A 19,207-nucleotide genomic window follows, 5' to 3' on the forward strand; every position below is an offset into this window, starting at 1 on the left:
CCCCCGGAGCCCCTTCCTGGCTGTGCACCCTGGCTCTCTCCCAGCCCCCACACCAGGCAGGCAGGCCGCGCGCACAGACTCACTGGAGGCGCCAAGGCTGGGTTGCAGGTGACCTTCTCCTCCTCCAGTCTTCAGATGCGTCCTCCGTGGATGCCCCCAAAGGCAGCATGCCTCCCCCTCCCCCACCCAGGCAGCCACTCCAGTCTCCAGGCTCACACCCCCGCCCCACCCCCACCTTTCCCCAGGATCCTCCCCTAAGTTCCTTCTCCTGGGCCCCAGCGGCCAAGTCCATCCCTTTCCCCCTGACGCCTCAGTGGCCTGTGCATCGTCCTGACCCCTCCAGGGAGGCCTTCCTCCCCGCTCACAGTAGCATGGAGGGTGTCCCCAGCCATCCTCTCTGGGCTGCTCTGGGTGCTGTGTCGCCTTGGTCTTCTCTCCTGCAGGTGGCAGGAGGAATCCACGCAGCTCAGGGTGGCGGGCAGCTGGGAAGTGGCAGGGAAGTGCCAGCCGTCCTGGGGATGAGTCTCTGGTCCTCCACAGGGCTCCAGGCCGCTGGCACCCAGGGCAGGTGCACCTGGGCAGCGGGCTGCTGTCCCCCACGCCCCCGAGAGCCGTGGCTGTGCTGTGCTGCCTGAATCCTTCCGCCGCTGGGAGGGCAGCCCCTTCAGCCCTTCCCAAAGCGGCCTGGCAGTGCAGCTGACGGGATTCCTACGAGGATCCTGACCCCCCACACACACCCCCACCCCCATCTGGGACCCGTCCAGATCCGGATCCCACCGCCACCGGGCCGGCCCCACACTCCCAGATCCGCGGCCCAGCCCTGAGCAGAGCGCGGGGGTCCTGTCAGAGCAGGACAGCAGCCACAGACTGTCCTTCCAAGTCCCAGTCCCGGGTCTGACTTGGCTCTTGCTCTCCCGCTGGGCAGGGGCGGGGCGGGGCAGGCTGGCTCAGAGCCTCTCTGGTTGCCTGCCCAGGGCCCCCTCAACACAGCCCCAGAGACTGCCCTGGACAAAGAGTGTGTGAGAAGAACTGCTCTCCCACAGCTCAGGGACACTCTCCACCCCCACTGCCCCCATGTGCTCTCCCAGGGCCAGTGATCCAAACAGGGCCAGAGAAGGACCTGGGGCGGGCGCCCTGGCCCTGAGGCCAGTGTGCTTGTGTTCACAGTAGGAGGGGGCGGGCAGAGGCTGCTTCCACCACCTCCTCCCTGGCCCCCACCTTCCTGGGAGCGCTGGCCGGGTGGCCGGGGTCTTCTTAGGGCACCAGAGTAGAGGGGCTCTCCCCCCAACCCTTCCCCAAGACTCTGGCCCCCAGTCCTGGCAGGGACCTTCCAGACACAGGCCCATCCCTGCCCAGGAGGAAAAGCCAGGGTCACAGCCCTTGTGCCTGCCAGCTGCGCTCTGGGGAGGGCGCAACCGCGCCCCCTCCCGCCCCTGGGTGCTGGCGTCCAGGGCTGGCCGTGCTCCAGCATCGCACACGCGCTGACCCCAGCACAGGGAGACTCTCTCGGGCACTCGCACACACACCAGCGTACCCTCAAAAGCTCAGAATCATCCCCTCGGGCTCACGGGCCTACATGTAACAATGAAGACCCACAGTCATCCACACATGTGTGGGAACACAGCCCCTGCTCAGACCCAGACACACACACACACACACACACGACCTCCTTAGAAACACACGTGTTCAGATAAAGATGGAGGACACCCAGAAGGACGCTCTCAGTGCAGTGAACCTCTGAGCCCTCCTGGCCACCCGCCCAGGCCAGAAGGCCTATTTGTAAATAGATCAGTCTTCCCCCCGACACACACACATACCCTCTCCCCATTGCCGCGTCCCCAATGGGGGCCCCTCCTGGATCTGCCAGGCTGGGTCCTGCCCCACCCCCCCCAGCCAGGCATCGCAGGTCACCATCATCTCCAGCTTTGGGGAGGATCTCAGGCCTGACAGGTGTCTCTCTGCCTGTATTCATTCTCCCCTCCAGCCTGGGTGGTTGTTTATTCTTCCTTTATTGTCCTCTCAAAAGTGATAAAAGTGACACATCCTTACTACAATCACCCCAAGAAAAAATTGAAAAGAAGAATCGTTCTTTTAATGGCTCCACCAAATCACAGCAGCCTAACCGGCAAGTCTGTGGGAGAAACTCTCTCTCTCTCTCGTAGATTAGGACTCTGGGGCCTGGTAGCTGTGCCTCTGGGTTGGTAGAGGACACTCCTATTTGCTAAAAGGACAAGGCAATGATTTGCAGAGAGGACCAGAAATGAGAGACGTGCTTGTGGTCCTGTCCACGTCATGTTCTCCATTCTAGTTGCTAAAGTTAAAGATAACTTCAAGCAAGGAAGCTTCCCTAGTGTATGAGCTAATACATTCCTTTGTTGATGTTGGTTTCACTTAAGCTTGTGGAAGTTGGGTTCCTGTTACTTGCAACCAGGAATGTAGTGAGTATGTTGAGACACATTCTTCCCTTATCCAGGAGGAATCCCCTCTACTCCTCCCACCTCCACAGATGTCTCACTTATTGCCTAAGTGCCAATAAAACTTTATTTACAAACACAGGCCACAGAAGACCTCCACAGACAAAAGCAACCACAAGAACGAGCACCTGCCACAGGTACTCCTCCCCAAGCCACCTAGCCCTACTCCTGAGATAATTTCCAGGAGGATGCAGCCACACTCCTAAAGATGGCTCCCTCTTTTTTTTTTTTTTTTTCTCCCAAAGATTTTTATTTATCTGAGAGAGAGCTAGAGAGACCAAAAGCGGGAAGGCGGTGGGGAGAGGAAGTGGGAAAAGCACACTCCCTGCTGAGCTAGGAGCCCAACCTGGGGCTCGATCCCTGGGTGCTGGGATCCAGGATCAGGACCTGAGTCCAAGGCAGACACTTACCGACTGAGTCACCCAGGCACCCCAGATGATTCCTTCTTAAAACCCCACTAGAGTCCTTGGAGATCCCCATGCAGGCTCTCTCCATCCTCCCCATTAGTCTAGTGCCGGGAAGGAAACATCCTGGAGGTTGTGAAAGCAATCCAGAGAACCTGGGTCTGTCTTTCCTCCAAGCTGCTCTGGGAGCAAGCACAAAGTCACGCTATGAACACGGAGGCACTCTCCACCTTCTGCATTCTGGCAAATTCTCCAGCGGTGATGCCAGCCACAGCCCCTCTTGAAGGCCTTCGAGTCCAGACCGCTCAAAAAGGAGGCGCTATCTTACAATGTCCCACCACCAAGGCAAGGCTTCTCAAGCTGGGGGTTGTGCCATGTGTTGGTTAGCAAAATTGGTTTAGAAGGTTATGACTTTTTAAGCGAAAGAGAATCGGTGTGTACACACAATACGGGTAGGTGGTGTTGCATTAAACGTGTCCTTCACATAGGCACAAACACGCGTTAAGGCATACGTAGAAAATACACACGTGTGTGTCTTACTGCAATACAGGGTATCTTTTACACCCTGGGTCATGGTCACAAAAGTTTGAGGGTTTCTCTTCCTTCCCTAACTACTCCCACAGTCCACCCTCATTCGTTTCAATTCGTCAGCTGTTCAGAGCAGGGATCGGTCAGCTTTCTTTGCCGAGGGTCTAAGAGCAAATATTTTAGGCTTTATGGAGCATCCGGTCTCTGTTGTGATCACTCGGCTTTGCACGGAAGTGGTCATAGAGGATAGTTGCCTAAGTGCCAATAAAACTTTATTTACAAACACAGGCCATGGGCTGGGCTGGCCCTGGTTTGCCCACCTCCAATCTAGAGTCTCATTCCGTGCCCGCTCCTACCACAGGTAAAGCCAAGCTGCTCTCTGCCCAAAAGTGCAGTCCAAACAGAAATGTAAATAGCTCTACTTTTTAAAGATATATTTCATGAAAATTTGAATGCTATGAATTTGAAAGCATAGAATATATTAAAAAAATAGCAGTATTGTCTAGATTAATGTGCAAAATTTGAAACATCTTTTAAAAAAATCTTTTCTGAGCCTCATTTTCTCAGCCATGACATGGGATGGCATCAGTTCCTATTTTATAAGGCTCCGGAGAGGATTCCAGGGGGCCAGGTAACGTAAAGTGCTTGGCGTCACACATGGCGGGTGAGGTGCTCAGGAAATGTCAGCATATATGAGTAGCATTATCAGCCACTGATTGGCTGTTCTGGCCCAGACAGAGGGGAGTGTCTTGTGGGCACGATGCTGGCCAGCCCTGAGACATCAGAACCATCTGTGGGGGCAGCAGTCTCAGAGCCCTTCGTGGAACACTACACTTGGCCATGCTGCCCTCTGTCTCTGGCTCACTTTCTCGGGGCTATGTTGCAGGAGGATTTTGATAAAAGATCCAAAACGGGGCCCACTCAGAACCTTCTGCAACAATGGGTATGTTCTCCACCCGCACCGTCTGATTCGGCAACGGCTGGCATGTTTGGCCACTGAATCCTGGCTGCGTGCAGCTAATGAAACACTGTACGTTTTATTTATGTTTATTCATTTAAATTTAAATCATGACACACTGTTTAGTGGTTACTGTAGTGGACTATTCCTGAAATCCTTCTTAAATCTAATTAATTATGGTGCCACTCCTGATATCTGAGGCCAGAACATTCCTTGTAGATGGAGGTGACTGATGCGTCATATGGTTCAGAGGATTCTTTGCCTTTGTCTTTTCTCTGCCAGTGGCAGCAATAGGCTGGGACAACCAGAAATAGCCCTAGGCACTCCCCAAACATCTACGGGAGCCACATAGCGCTGTCCCCTGAATGAGGACCGCTGGTCAGCTAGCGACACGCCGGCAGGTGCAGTCCATCTCTGCTCACAAAGTTGACGTCATCGTGACTTCTCCGAGGATTAGGAAGGTGTGGGTCCAGATTGAAGGCTCCCCCACACGCGGAGCTCACTGTCTCTTTCTGGCGTGTACTTTCTGGTGGAGCACCAGGGACGAGAGCCGCCTGAAGGCCCTCCGGCATTTGGGGCACGGGTGCAGCTTCCCCGTGGTGTGGATTTTGCGGTGATTGATGAGTGTGGAGCTGTCAGTGAAAGCTTTCCCACACTCAGAGCACACATATGGCTTCTGGCCGGCGTGCATCCTCTGGTGTCTCTCGATGCTCGACTTACAACGGAAGGCCTTCCCGCACCCCTCACACTGGTAGGTGTGAGTCTCTCTGTGGCCCTTCTGATGCTTGAGAAGGGCTGCCTTGCGCCGGAAGGTTCTCCCACATTCCTGGCACCGCTCCGAGGGCCCCACCTGGTGAACCCTTCTGTGCTCCGACAGGTGGGAGCTATTTCGGAAGTACTTCCCACATTGGCTGCACTGGTAGGACTTCTCCTCCTGATGAATCCGATGGTGTTCAAAAAGATGTGAGTTGCATCTGAAGGCTTTCCCACACACTTTGCAGTGGTACGGCTTCTCCCCCGTGTGGATTCTCTTGTGCTCCGTCAAGGACGAGCTGCGGCCAAAGGATTTGTCACACTCGCTGCACTGGTACGGCTTCTCCCCCGTGTGCACCCTCCGGTGACGAGTAAGCTTTGTGCTCTGCTTGAAGGTTTTCCCACACTCTTCACACTTGAAGGGCTTCTCTCCCGTGTGGGTCCTATAGTGGCTGCTCAGCGTGGAACTGCTGTTGAAGGCTTTCCCACACTCCTTACACTTGTAGGGCCTCTCGCCGGTGTGAATCCTGTAATGTGTGAAGAAGTAGGAGCTGTGCCGGAAGGACTTCCCACATTCATCACATTTGTGGGGTTTCTCTCCTGTGTGGATCCGCTCGTGCTCAATGAGATGGAGGGTCTGGTTGAAAGTTTTCCCACATTCTTTACATTTAAAGTGTGGCTTTCCCCGTTGAATTTTTGGACGATTCTGCTTTGGGAAGCCTGGCACCTGGGTTTTCCCATGAATATCTTTTTTTAGGGTCTTCTTTTCTGGAGGGGTGCTCCGTGATGTCGTTGCTGGTGGTGGATGGCTCAGGCATCTCTTCACAGCCGTGGACTCGTGGTTTTGCTTTGCAGGGAGAACTTTTTTGTCTGAGTCTGCAGCCAGGCTGGGGCCAGATTTTTGTGTGCTCCTCGGTGGCCTGTCCTCAGTTTCCGAAGTCCCTTCCGTTCTAGCATTCTTTTGGACCATTTCCTTTGCCTTCCCCAGGGATGGCTTCGTAGAGATGTCTGGCTTTGGAGATGTCGTGTTCGGCATAAGCTGTGTCTTCTTGTCTGAAAGGGACTCAGAATGTAAATCTCTCTCTCTTTTTTAGCGCCATTGTCTATCTTTGGTTGAAAATGTTTTGTCCGAGTATAAAATACATACAAAAAAAGCTCACAAATATAAATGTTTGAAGTGATTAGAATTCACATCATGCCAGCAAAAAAAAAAAAAAAAAAAAAAATGGTGATTATGCGAGGGGATGAAGGTATTCTCTAAACTTATTGCCATAATCATTTCATAATATATAAACATACCACATTATCATGTTATGCACCTTAAGCCTATACGTTATATCACAATAAGCTCACACAACTCTATCCTAATAAGGCTGGAAAAAGAAAAGACAGCCAGTTCAAATGAGGTGGAAATAAAGAGGGAAAAAGAATCAATGAGAAAAGGAGTTGGCACAGAAAAGAGAAAAAAAGGGGCGCCTGGGTGGCTCAGTGGGTTAAAGCCTCTGCCTTCGGCTCAGGTCATGATCCCAGGGTCCTAGGATCGAGCCTCGCATCGGGCTCTCTGCTCAGCAGGGAACCTGCTTCCTCCTCTCTCTCTCTGCCTGCCTCTCTGCCTACTTGTAATCTCTGTCTGTCAAATAAAATAAATAAAATCTTAAAAAAAAAAAAAGAAAAGAGAAAAAAAGAGATCCTGTATCAGAATAATTACTTAAAGACAAAATTCAAGCAACACTCCAGAAATAAAACAAGAGCTGATCTCTGGATTGAAGGGACAGTGATACAGAATGTTCCATACTAAATGCAACTGTATTATAACCTGTTATTTATAGTCCATGAACCCTGTGCTAGTTGGAAGCATGGTCAGTTCTTAATGTTCCCTTATCACTAAAATAAAACTGTGTTTCTATCTGTAAGTAAGAGGAATAAAATTTTTTGGTGAGAATTCACAACGTGAGCACATTCATGAGTACAGTGCCAAGATTAAGATCAAGAAACAGAACCCTATAAGCACTGTCCCTGACGCAAGCCCTCAGCCCACTCCCTCCAATGACCCTCTCCCTTTCGAAAAATCAAGATCCTGCCTTCCAATGGCATAGAATGGCTTTGGCTCTTTTTGTACATTATGTAAATGCAACCTTTTAGCGTACACCCTTTCATCCTGGCTTCTTTTTTTCACTCAACTGTTCTATGAGATTCATCTGGATTATTGCTTGTAGTCACAAGTAATTCATTCGTCTTGCTTATAGGGTTCCATAGCACGACTATGCCACAATGTGTTTATCTATTTCGTTGTTGATAGGCATTTAGGGAGTACCCCCTTTGGGACTATTAAGAACTGAGTTGCTATTAACATCCTGTGCTTAGCGGGGAGTCTGGGTCTCCCTCTCCCTCTGCCTCCTGGTCCCCCTGCTTGTGCTCTCGCTCTGAAACTGCAGAGGTGACACTGGAATGAGGAAGAGGCTTACTGTTACTATTTTTTTTAATAAAAACACCTGGTTACTATTTGGGATTCTTTTCTTTTTTTAAGATTTTATTTATTTATTTGACAGAGGGAGAGAGAGAGCAAGGTGGGGGCGGAGCGGGGGGAAGCAGAGGGAGAGGGAGAGGGAGAAGCAGGCTCCCGGCTGAGCAGGGAGCCACATACAGGCCTCGATCCCAAGACCCTGGGATCATGACCCCAGCTGAACACAGACGCCTAACTGACTGAGCCCTCCTGGTGCCCCTCTATTTGGGATTCTTACTAAATTCATGTATTGTCTTTATTTTTAAAGATCTGTTTATTTATGTTAGAGAGAGAGTGTTCCAGAGCACAGGGAGGGGAGGGGCCGTGGGGGAAGGAGAGAGAAACTCTAAGCAGACTCCCAGTTCAGCATGAAGCTCAATCCCAGGACCAGTGACCATGACCTGAGCAAAACCAAAAGTCAGTTGCTTAACCGACTAAGCCACCCAGGCGCCCCTTAAATCCATGTATTTTCTTAAAGGAAAAGCTCTCTCGCTATTCTCCTATATTCTCCAGGTTCAGACGCTGACGGGGGATAGTTGTGCTGCCCCGGAAACATACTGTTGTTTCTCCAAGTCAATGGAGGGCTACTCAGCGGTGACGATCTTAAGGATTTAAGTCACGTGCCAGACCAGTCTTTGCCAAAGAACTGCTATAAACATCTTTCTAACCATGAACACATTGATGCACACATACAAGGAGGAAAGTGAACAGGTGCTCACTGAAGCAGTCGGGAAGAGCACTGGGAGGGGACCGCTGGCAGAATAGCCAGATAGTGCAAAGGCCCTGAATTAGGGTGTCAGTGGCTGGCAGCCCAGCTCTGATACAGAGGATGTGGCCAAGGAGAGCTGGAATGAAATCCCAAGAGGCCAGAGGAATGGAAAAGCATTTCTGGAAAGCAACATGCACTGCCAGGCTTCTCCCTTCTCCTCATACCCCTCAGCGTGCTGGGACTTCGGGGAGAATTTCTTGTGGAGACTGCCATGGCATCTCCTCCTACTCACCAGTGGACACGGGGCTCTCGCTGACTCCAGCACTGCTGTGCTGGGGCTCTTGAGGGACGTCTCTCTCCTTGACACAGGGCTCATCTCCTTGCTCTAACCTGGTGATCAGCTTGGGTTTGAAGAACCGATACCCTGCTCCAGAGAAGGGGAGAAGTGCTGGAGGCCTCCCAGACTGCCATTCCAGGCCGAGTTTGCACAGAAAGAAGTGTGTTTATGTTCTGCTCCCAGTTCCAGAACGCTGGTTTTCCCCTACCCCCACCACAGCACACACAGAGCAATTCTCTCAAACACTGCTGGGGTCCTACAAGTCAGCTCAATTCTGATACCATCTACGTGGAGGTAGGCGTGCATCCCACGGTGGAGGGTTTAGTCCCAGGAGACTGACCAACCCCCAGTTCAGACACCAATCACGAATCCAAGTCGTCACCTGTGCCTCTGACTGACAGGCTATGGGTTGGAGGTTGCAAGAACCCCCTTCTTGGGCTTGCTGAGTTTGCTAGACCAGCTCACGGAACTCAAAGAAACATTTTACCCACTAGATCACCAGTTTATTATAAAAGGATATAACTCAGGAACAGCAGGTAGAAGAGATGTATAGCTCCAGGTATGGAGAAAGGGTGTGGGGCATCCGTGCCCTCAGACGCCACGCCTCCTCCACAGATCCCCACTTGCTCACAAGTCTGGAAGGTCTGCAAACACTGTCCTTTGGTGGGGGGGTGGGTTGTGGAGGCTTAATTACACAGACACAATTGATTAAATCATTGGCCATTAGTGACTGATTCAGCCTCCAGTCCCTTCCCCCTCCCTGGAGGTCAGGGGGTGAGACTGAAGGATGGTTCCCCTGGCAACCAGCCCTCCTCCTGAGATGTTTCCCCAGTGTCACCTCATTAACATAGCAAATGACACCTTCATTCCTCTCACTAGCTAAGACATTCAAAAGTGTTGGGAGTTCTGTTCTAGAAACAGGAGGGAGACCAAACAGGTGTTTCTCATCATGAATCACAAAATCGCAAAGACACGAAGGACCTCGTAAGAAGCACAGGGCCACCGCCTCGCCAGCCTCTCCCTCCCCACCGCACCAGCACGAAGGTCTGCGGGGGGTCCCCCCTCGAGGTTCCCGGAGAGTGTAGCCCACCCTCAGAGAGCACGACAGCCAGCCAGCCTCTCCCTGTTGCACTGGCCACTGCGATTGGCTCAGCTGCTGTCACGTGACCAAAGCCAGCTCCAATCGGAGCAAAAGTCAGACTTTGGGAGGGAACACCCGGTCCCAAAGGGTCTACCATTTGGGTTGCAAGGGAATTACAATGCTGGTGCCTCCACGCTGCCGGCGGCTGTCTCGAGACCGCAAGCAGAGCCAGGCTTAGAAGGAAGCCGATACCACCAAACCTTAGTGCATGCGACCAGTCCTAGGGCGGAGCTCATCCAAGTCCTCCGAACTGTGGGGACCTTGTCCTTACCCAAGGAGGCCAGGTTCCCATAGTTCTCCAGCATCACCTCTTTGTACAGGTCCTTCTGGGCGGGCTTCAGCAGCTGCCATTCCTTCTGGGTGAAGTACATGGCCACATCCCTGAAGATCACAGGTTCCTGTAACCCAAACCCCCATTCGTATTCACCCAGGGCCTGGTCCTGCACTTGGCCCAGGACAGCGGGTGGAAAGCCAACAGAAGTTGGGGACATGTTCAGAGTTCTGTGCCGTGTCAGCTTGCAAATAAGGCTTGGGCTCCTTCACCCTGCCCCACATCCACACCCTTTGCTACGTGGCTGTGCTGTGTGCTCCTGTTCGCTTGGCCATGGAACTTGCTGGGGCCAGTGGGGTGTCGGCCAAGTGTGAGAGAAGCCTGAAAAATGCTTATGAAATCAGCACTGACTTCTCTCTTGGGCCTCCACCGCCTCCAGGAGGAAGCTCTGTCCAGGCTAGCCTTTGGGGATGAAAGACAGTAGAGCAGTGCCAAGTCACCCCAGTCCTCTGAGCAAAGTCACCTCAGGCAAGCTGACAAGGCAGAGTCCATCCACCAGGCACATGAAGGAGCCTAGCAACACCCACAGAGGCACACAGCCAAACCCTTATTGCTATGTGCCCCTGACCTTCCACGGGGGTGGTGTTTACACAGCGTTATTGTACACACTCAGCGTGTTCATGGGTTTCATGAAGGGGTGAAGGAAGGGAGGCTATCTATGAATGTTGGAAGCGGCCCTTTCACTCACCAGTTGTACGGTCACCTGGGAATCTGTTTCCAATGAGGTAGATCGATACCTTGATGGTTAAGAGCAAAGGCTCCAGGGCCAGACTCCCTGAGTTCGAATCTTGGCTACTTAGGATCTGTGTGACCTTAGGCAAGTGATGTGAGCTCTGTGCCTTCATTCTCTTAAAAATGGGAATAATACAGTACCATGTCCTGGAGCTGTGAGGATTAGGTGGATGAAAATAGGTAAAGAAGTTAGCTCTATGCCTTGTACATGCTCAGTGCTCAAGAAATGTCAATTATTTTAGGGCACCTGGGTGGCTCAATGGGTTAAACCTCTGCCTTTGTCCTGGGTCATGACCTCGGCATTGGTATAGGGCTCTCTGCTCAGCAGGGAGCCTGCTTCCCCCTTTCTCTCTGCCTGCCTCTCTGTACTTGTGATCTCTGTCAAATAAATAAATAAAATCTTAAAAAAAAAAAAGAAAAGAAAGAAAGAAATGTCAATTATTCTAAATATTTGTTTAGAAGGGGAGAGGATTCTAGTCAATGTGATAGATTAACAAAGCAGAAAAGGTCAGTGCTGGACACAATACCCATTTTCCTTTGCCCTAATGGAAGCTACAGGTGAGCCCGAGCTTGCACAGACCAAAGACTACATTCCCCAGCATCCCTTGCACTGGGGCAGCCATGTGACTACACTCGGGCCAATGAGGGGCGAGCAGAAGAGCTGCCTGCGTCTTCTGTGCTTTGGCCTTTGAGACTAAGCACCTGTTTGTTCCACTTGCGGTGCCCCAGAATGTGGACTGGCCACGCAGGGCCGAGTCGCCCTCCTGGGCTGTCCACACACACTGTCACCGTGAGGAATAAGTAATGTCGTCTGAGCGAAGCAGCCATATTTTGGGATGTCGTATTATAGCAACCAGACTTATGTGGCTGGGGAGATCCAGCCCCGGGACAGGCAGGGGTGTGGAGGGTGACAGGTGCAGAGGGGCGCAGGAGCACAGGTGCAGAAGGCGCAGGTGCAGAAGGGCGCAGGTTCAGAAGGGCGCAGGGGCCGTGGCCACAGAGAACGCCCGGAAGGCCTGGAGTAAGCGCCCCAGCGCACATTTCCTGAAACGCTAGGAAAGGCTGGAAAGGGAAGGCCCTGCAGAGCGTTGCCACGGAGGAGGAGCCGAAGCAAAGGGAGCGGCTGGAACGGGAGAGAGCAGAGCAGACAGGGAACGGTGTTCGCTCCCGGAGTGGGGTCCGCGCCCCTCAGTGTGCGGGCCGGGCAGGGGGCTGGGCTGCCCGCCTGGCCGCGCGCCGCCTGGGGACTTGCCTTCCGGCGCCTCAGTCTCCGCATCTGTAAAATGGGAAGAATACAGAGTAGTGCTGCCTCCTGGCGGCGAGTGTGAGCATTCGACGGGACAGTCCAAGAACAGAATACGCAACCGCGCCTAGCGCTTTAGTAAGAAAGGGCTGGAACCTCAGCTGCTCAACTCTGGCCTCAGCTGGTTTCTTCAAACTGTCTGCTTTCATACAAATGTAAACTGCTTTTCCAACGGGAACCACCCCACCCCCCACCTCCTCTCCACCCCCAACCCCTGCGCAGCTATGACGGTTTCTGGCAGGGCTGTGACCTCTAGCACTTTGCTCCTCTTTGGGACTAACATCATGGCCCCATTTCATCCTCACAAGGTAGCCTCTGTGCTTTCTGCATTCTACAGACGAGGAAACGGGGTAGGAAAGCACCAGTAACTTGCCCACTCATTATGATCAGACACAGGGGTGGGGGGGCTCTGGGGCATCAAGTCGAGATGACAACATACCCTTCTTTGCCGGGGGGGGGGGGGGGGTCAGGAATCTGCCACCATTCATGTTACAAACCCTTACAGGTCAGATGCTGTCTGAAAACAGCACAGATGTGAGTTCATTTACTCTCCAGAATAACCCCTGGATGGCCCATGGTCAACATAGTAGCCCCATTTTACAGATGAGGAAACTGCAGTGGGCCTGGATTGTTCAGGAACAGACCCGGATCCCACAGCCATGAGTGGCTGAGGGGGGATTGAATCCACAGTCAGACTCCAGAGCTTTCGCTTTGGGCTGTTCCAGGCTGACATTTGCAGTCATGAGGCACAAAAGGGCCATGGGGATGGCACCCCACATGCGATGCCCCTTTCTTTGCAAAAGCACCCCTTCCCTCTTCCGGGGTTTCTTGGCTCTACAGAGTGAGCTCATCTGGGGACCAGATCATTCCTTGCTGCGGCTTGCAGGCTGTTGAGCAGTGTCCCTGGCCTCTACCCACCCCTCCTGTGCTGACACCCAAACACTGTTTCAGCCACTGCCAGTGTCCCCTGGGGGAACGAACAGCCTCTGGCTGAGAATCATTGTCTTGTCCCAGCCTGCTGTTCTCATGGTTGTATCACACAGTGATAACTACTCTGAAGAAAATTAAGCAAGGCATGATATTAGGGAGTGATGAGGAGGAAGCGAGCAGGGAGGCTTCCTGGAGGAGGCAACATTCCAGCCGGGGTAGAAATTAAGAAAGAGAAGAAGGAAGGAAAGAGGCCCAGGAAAACCATCCCCTATGGGATGGGGCCATATCCTTTTGGGGTGAGGGACAAGGGGAGCCCTGCCATGTGAGGGTCTCCGCCAGCCAGAGAGGGTGGCAAATGCGCCTGCCCTCTCCAAACTGAGGGGCCCTCTGGTCAAACGGAGAGGACTTACCGTGCTCCAGGTGGGCCGGAATCTGACTGGTAGTCTTCCCTTCTTTTTGGAGAGGTTCTCTGAAGTAGAAACAGGGCTCTGAGAAGGCAGGTCTGGCAAGGAAGAAGGAGTAATGAGGTCATCCTGCCCTCTCTGGGTAGGGAAGCTCAATAAAATCCCAGTGATGAAACCCACAAGAGATGGATGAAGACTTGCTGTGTGACACGCCATCTTCTAACTACTGTACAGGTATCACCGTATTTGGTTTTTCATAATAATGCTACAAGATAGCTACTATCATCATCCCACTTTACAGATGAGGACATGGGCACAAAGAGGTTAAGACACTCACTCAAGGTTGTGCAGGGGTGCCTTAAGACATGCATTAAACTGCATCCCAAAGCTCAATGGGGAACAGGCAGGAAATGTCAGTGAGTGAAGGGGCTGGGGTTAGACAATGGCACCAGAGTCTGTGATGGACTATATGACACCCAGGATCTCAACTGCTCCCATCTGAGAGAGGCAAAGAGTCCAAGACCAAATTAATACACTTTAAAATACCAGAGAGTGACAGACATCATAACCAAAATAAGCTAGGTTGGAATGAAGGCAGATCCCTGGATGCTGCTTTAGTTAGGACAGTCAGGGCTGGCTTCTCTGAGGAGCTAAGACTTTGTTTTGACCTTCATTTTGAGAAGGAGATGGCCAAGTGAGCATATGAAGGAAGAGTGTTCTTGAGCAGGGAAACAGCATGAACAAAGGCCCTGAGGTAGAATGTTAAAGGTGAAGCTAGGAGGCCAGGGGTGGCCGGAGCCCGCAGAACTGGAGAGGGAGAGATGGGAGTGGTAAAGTCAGGCCAGCAGGGTCCAGTCCCTCAGGGCCACTGGAGCCCCTGTATAGAATTTGTATCATTCTCCAGCTTGAGAGCTCCGACAGGACCTGATCCTCATTTTTTTATAAGATGCCTTGGCCTACTGAACGGGGAACAGTCTGGAGGAGGCAAGAGTGGAAGCCAGGAGACCACTTGGCACAGGGAGACAGTAGTTTGTAGCTTCTTCCTGGATCAGAGTACGTGGGTAATTTCCTGAGGATATGGGGGAAAGTGGTTTCTTAGATTTTAAGACACAGCATCCCAACTCATCTGGTTCATCTGGCTGATCTATCAGTGAACAACTGCACTCCTGAGCACTTTTACCAGCGAAAGGAAATCACACATTTGTGCAAAAACCTCTGCTCGCGATAGCCAGTAACTGGAAACAACCCAGGTGTCCCTCCAGAAGTAGAGCCATGTCACGGAACCCCACTGAGCAATAAGGTGGGATGAAGCGTGGGTTCCTACAGCAGCCCGGATGGCCTTCCAGGGCACCGTGCCCAGTGGGAAGGAGCAAATCTCAGAAGGTCACCAGCTGCACGGTTCTACTGATACAAGGTTCTCAAAATGAGAGAATCACAGAGATGGGGATGATTTGTCGTAGCCAGGGGCCAATCTCCAGGGTAAAACTTCCCACCATCGCTGGGCCCTAGAGGCCTGCCTCCCCCCTTCCTGCCCACAGTTTTCCACCCTGTGTTTCTCTTACCGCCTTTGTCAGATGGCTGGGTCTTCACCTCCATGGTCCCCTCCCTCCACGGTGCTGAGAGGCAGGACCCTGTGAGGTGCAGGACTCTGCTGGGGCGGAGACCAGAGTAGTTAGGGTGTGGGCCATGGTGAGAGGGGCCCCAGTTCTAGTCCCAGCACCAGAGAAGCCATGTGGTCTGGGGCAAGTGATGCCACCTCCCCACCATTCTGTGTCCTCAACTGTGGAGGAGAGGTGTTAGCTACACTTTCCTCATAGAGTCACCTTCAAGGCCAACTGGGTAGTTTATGGACAGTGCTTGCCATGGTGCCCGGCAAGGCCAGGGCCAGGGCTCGTGCGGCCCTGATGGGGATGCCTGGTTATCCAGGCATACAGCAGGCCTCTGGTGCCGGGCATACAGCAGGCACTCAATACATACATACGGCTCATGGCCAGCCCTGGTGTTGCTGTCTTTCTGGCCCTGAAAGCTGTAAGTCAGCCTGACGTTCAGAGCTGGACCTTGCCTCGCCTGGCGAGTGCTTATACCCTCTTTCCTGGGACTGTGGTGAAGACCAGTCCTCAGGAGCCTGCACCACAGCCTTGCGGGGGAGGCCCACTCTGCCACGGCGCTGCTGGGGAGGGCCAGCCCTGGAATCCAGGGATCTGGGGACCCTGGTCTGACCCAGGCAGGAAGGCCCAGCAATGAGGCAGGACTGCAGGCCAGTCTGTCCGGCGGGTGGAGTGGGACTTCCCGTCTGGTGGACACTGGCTGTGAAGCTGAAAGCATCAGGATGGCCATAGTTACTAACAAAAAGCACACAGCAACCTGACACTTGAATTTGAGATAAAAAATTGAATAATTTTTAGTGTAAGTATGTCCCAAACACTGTATGGGATACGTCTATATTAAAACTTTTCTTTTTACTTACTTATTTGAATAAATTCTTTTCTCTTTTTTTTAAGAAGTAAGCTCTGTACGCAACATGGGGCTGCGACCTCTGAGATCTGGAGTCGCAGGCTCAAGGAACTGAGCCACCCAGGCGCCCCCCTGAGTCAATTATTTTTAAGTATAACGTGGCAAGTTCCATGCAATAGTTGGAACGTATTTATACTAAAATGTAATGCACATTTATGTGAAACTCAAATTTAAGTGGGTGTCGTATAGTTTTTAGGGGAGTCCTATTTGTTAACCGGCAACACACAATTTGGGAGTTTTTAGCGTCCTTGCTCCTTCAGCTTTGCCTGCCATAAAAATGAAGCCATTAAATGATGATATATGCAAACTGTGTGTGATTCAAATCTTGTCCGGCGATGATGCCCAAATGCCTCCTGAGGGGCTCCCTGCTTCTCCACTTTCCCCAAACTCCCCTCAGGACTGCCCCCCGCCCAGTTTTTCCATGCTGCAGCAGGCCAAGTCACTAACATAGCCTCCTGACCTCCATCTGTCTACTCTAGCAACCCAGAGCTAACCTGAATTTCGCTGCCTCCCCCATCAAACTAGCATGCCTCAAGTCTGACCATCTTGCCTCCCACATGGACCCGTGCTCCCCAGCAGGTCCTGGAGTGAGTCCCCAGAGGAGCAGTTCCAGCATCGTCTTTCGCTTCATTTTTCTCCCCAACAATGACAGGAGGAACTTTGAGACCCAGGGGCTCAGAAAGACCCGAAAATGACAGTGGCTCTGGGGGCTAATGCCTGGTCCTCAGCCTGGCTCTGAGGCATGGGGGCCACACCAGTGGAGTTTGGCCATCAGAGTGCCCGGTGTCCCGAGGCCCGGATGGCTGACGGCCAGTGCGTAGCCTGAGGGTGCCTCCTCCCAGACCCAGGGTGGCAGGGCAGCAGGAGCCTGCGATAGCAGGGTGTCCCTGGGCGCTTTGCCCCAGCACCGCCACAGCACTGCTGCAGGGAAGCGACAGCCACTGGCTGTCCTCTCTGCCTGGAGTCTAAACCAACAAGGGCTTCCTCCAGGGCAGCCAGTCCACCGGGCACGGGCTGGGTCCACTCGCCCTGAGTGTCTCCTTGGAGCCCGCGCCGGCGGCTCCGGAGATGCCCAGAGACCGCCCCGCGGGAACCAACAAACTTCCGCAATCAAACAGGTAGAAACACACAAACCCACTTTGGAGTACACACTCGCACAAGCACACACGCACACTCAGTCCCACAGATACAGATGAACACACTCACACACACCCGTATTTAAACAAGACACACACTCAAAACACACACACACCAGCACACACAGACTCAGATGCACACGAGCCCACTCAACGGCGGACACACTCAGAGTCGCACAAACGCCAACAGCGGCAGCCACACTTACACAAGCACACAGACAGTCTTCACCTGTGTGTTCCCCCCACACGAGTTCACACAACCACACAGGTGCAGACACATCAGACACATCGGAAGGTACTCACAAACTCGCGCCAGCAGGCACAACGTCCCCCGCACAATCATACACAGAGGGAGGCACACAACCAAACCGAGCCACACCCAGGAGTCAGACACGAACTCACACAGTCAGATACACACAGTCTCACAAATGCACAAAAAGTCATGACCCACCAGGATTCACAGACACACAAGCCCACACATTCGGCCACACTCACCGGCGGACTCAGGGTGACACAAACTGACACCCTCCCGCGAAGAAGACGCCAGCTACCCCAACTCAGACGCCACAGGGAAGGCAGCTGCAGTGGGACACACTCACATGCCCGCAGCCGCACAGCCCCGCAGCCGCCTGCACCGCCCGCGGTCGGAGAGATCCGGAGCCGCGGGCTGCGAGGTCCCGCAGGAGCTCCCGCGCTGGGACGGACGCCGCTCTACACGTGGCCACCCGTCCCGAGTCGGGGCCTCGCGCGCGGGCACCCTCAAAGCCACGCGCCCTCCCTCGCACACTCACCTGCGCGGAGCGGATCGCTACCTCGGAGCCCCCACCCCCACACACCCGCCGTCATCCGCGGTCCAGCGGCACTGGAAGGGCGGACGGGACCGCTCCTCTCCTGCTAAGCGCGCAGCCCAGCCACCCCGCTTCCTCTGCCAGACCCCGAGCCCCCCAGACCCACACACGCTCCCTTCCCGTAGCTCCCCGGTCCTCTCCCGCCGCAAACTCACCGCCCCGCGCGCAGCCCGCGGTCTCCCCGAGCTGAATGAGGCTGAGCGGAATTCAAACCCCGTCCCAAGTGCGCGCCAGCGCCGCCCGCCAAACTACCAGTCCCAGAAGCCCCCGCGCCTCGCCGCTCTCGCCGCTCTGTGTCCGTTAAGGAGCCCAAGCCAGGGTGGGGGCGCGAGGACCGCTGGGAAATGTAGTCCCGAGACCGATGGGGGCGGCGCCGGGCGCTCCGCGCTTCAGGGGCGGTGGTGGCTGGGAGGTGGCAGGATGTCCCATTCCTCCCACCCGGCAGAAGGGAAGGTCTGGGTTCCCGCAGAGGGAAGGAGCTTTCGAGGAAGAGTGGACTTAAAGCTCTGCAGTCCTCCCTTTTACCTGGCAGTAGTGGCCCGTAGTGACCCCACCTCAAAATTTTCAGCATCCCTCCGCAGCCGCTGGAGGCCAAGATTCACTCAATGAAAAGGAAATCAAAACAGACAAAACTCTACATTCAACAAGATCTCAAGTTTTTGTGACTTTTATATGAGAAGAAAATAAACTTTTAAAACCAGTTTGTTGTTTCTATTGGAGAAATCTGAGCGCTGAGTAGTTAATGATATTAAGAAACTATTTTCTGGGAGTGGCTCGGTGGGTTAAGCCTTTGCCTTGGGCTCAGGTCATGATCTCAGGGTATGCGGATTGAGCCCCGCGAAGGGTTCTCTGCTCAGCAGGGAGCTTGCTTTTCCCCTTTCTGTCTGCCTACTTGTGATCTCTGTCTGTCAAATAAATAAAATAAAATCGTTTAAAAAAAAAAAAAAGGAATTATTTTCTGGCACCTGGAGAACTTAATGGGCTGAGCACGAGCCTCTTGGTTTCAGCTCAGGCCTTGATCTCAGGGTCCTGAGATGGAGCCCACCTGGGGCTCCCAGCTCAGTGAGGAGTCTACTTGAAGGCTCTCTTCCTCTGCACTCCGTCTCAAATAAATATTTTTTTAAAGATTTTATTATTTATTTGACAGAGAGAGACCATAAATAGGTAGAGAGGCAGGCAGAGAGAGAGAGAGAGAGTGGAGG

General features: G+C 53.2%; 2 protein-coding genes across 4 annotated transcripts in view; both read right to left on the reverse strand.

The window, feature by feature from the left end:
* Window positions 1–700, reverse strand: part of ZIM2 (zinc finger imprinted 2) — a 29,796-nt gene extending 29,096 nt beyond the window's left edge. The window contains exon 1 of the mRNA XM_032324675.1: window positions 84–700. The gene's annotated coding sequence lies outside the window, so the exon portion shown is untranslated. The remainder of the gene's footprint in view (window positions 1–83) is intronic.
* Window positions 701–1,769: 1,069 nt separating this feature from the next.
* Window positions 1,770–18,235, reverse strand: LOC116579379 (zinc finger protein 723-like). 3 transcript variants are annotated; one of them, XM_032324706.1, is made up of 6 exons: window positions 18,161–18,235; window positions 15,070–15,158; window positions 13,514–13,605; window positions 10,079–10,205; window positions 8,622–8,753; window positions 1,770–6,170 (listed from the first exon to the last, which is right to left on the reverse strand). In XM_032324706.1, the coding sequence occupies exons 2-6, from the start codon at window positions 15,101–15,103 to the stop codon at window positions 4,864–4,866; spliced, it is 1,692 nt and encodes a 563-aa protein (XP_032180597.1). In that variant the 5' UTR covers window positions 15,104–15,158; window positions 18,161–18,235; the 3' UTR covers window positions 1,770–4,863. The 3 variants fall into 3 exon arrangements, with proteins under 3 accessions (XP_032180597.1, XP_032180598.1, XP_032180596.1); XM_032324707.1 differs by lacking the exon at window positions 18,161–18,235 and adding an exon at window positions 17,949–18,135; XM_032324705.1 differs by having other exon boundaries at window positions 1,771–6,170; window positions 15,070–15,155.
* Window positions 18,236–19,207: the final 972 nt, after the last annotated feature.

The sequence above is a fragment of the Mustela erminea genome, chromosome 19 (genome assembly GCF_009829155.1).
Source record: "Mustela erminea isolate mMusErm1 chromosome 19, mMusErm1.Pri, whole genome shotgun sequence".
Taxonomy (NCBI): domain Eukaryota; kingdom Metazoa; phylum Chordata; class Mammalia; order Carnivora; family Mustelidae; genus Mustela; species Mustela erminea.